The sequence below is a fragment of the Mandrillus leucophaeus genome, unplaced genomic scaffold, assembly GCF_000951045.1.
Source record: "Mandrillus leucophaeus isolate KB7577 unplaced genomic scaffold, Mleu.le_1.0 Scaffold8, whole genome shotgun sequence".
Lineage (NCBI taxonomy): Eukaryota > Metazoa > Chordata > Mammalia > Primates > Cercopithecidae > Mandrillus > Mandrillus leucophaeus.
In genome coordinates, this window is record NW_012108696.1 from 4955017 (window position 1) to 4955332 (window position 316).

At 57.0% G+C, this 316-nt stretch overlaps 1 protein-coding gene across 1 annotated transcript in view; it reads left to right on the forward strand.

Annotated features, from left to right (window-relative positions):
• Window positions 1–316, forward strand: part of VAV1 (vav 1 guanine nucleotide exchange factor) — a 92761-nt gene that overhangs the window by 57528 nt on the left and 34917 nt on the right. Inside the window, exon 3 of the mRNA XM_011967486.1 lies at window positions 4–139. Within this exon, the coding sequence (XP_011822876.1) occupies window positions 4–139 (136 nt within the window). The remainder of the gene's footprint in view (window positions 1–3; window positions 140–316) is intronic.

The window sequence follows — 316 nt, forward strand, 5'->3', positions numbered from 1 at the left end:
CAGCTCCAGGCCCCCCAACACCGTTCTCTCCCCTCGCTCTCAGCCCAAGATGACAGAGTATGACAAGCGCTGCTGCTGCCTGCGGGAGATTCAGCAGACGGAGGAGAAGTACACGGACACGCTGGGCTCCATCCAGCAGGTGGGCGTCTCCCACCCAGCGCCTGCCGGGCGCATGCGCGAGTCCACCTGTCCGGCCGCCTCTGGGCAGCTGAGGCTTTTCCTGCCCCCATCGCTTTTCCTTTCTGTGACTGTCTCCATCTCTGGATTTCTCTGACTTACATATGTATATATAAATATGAGTCTGACATATATATAT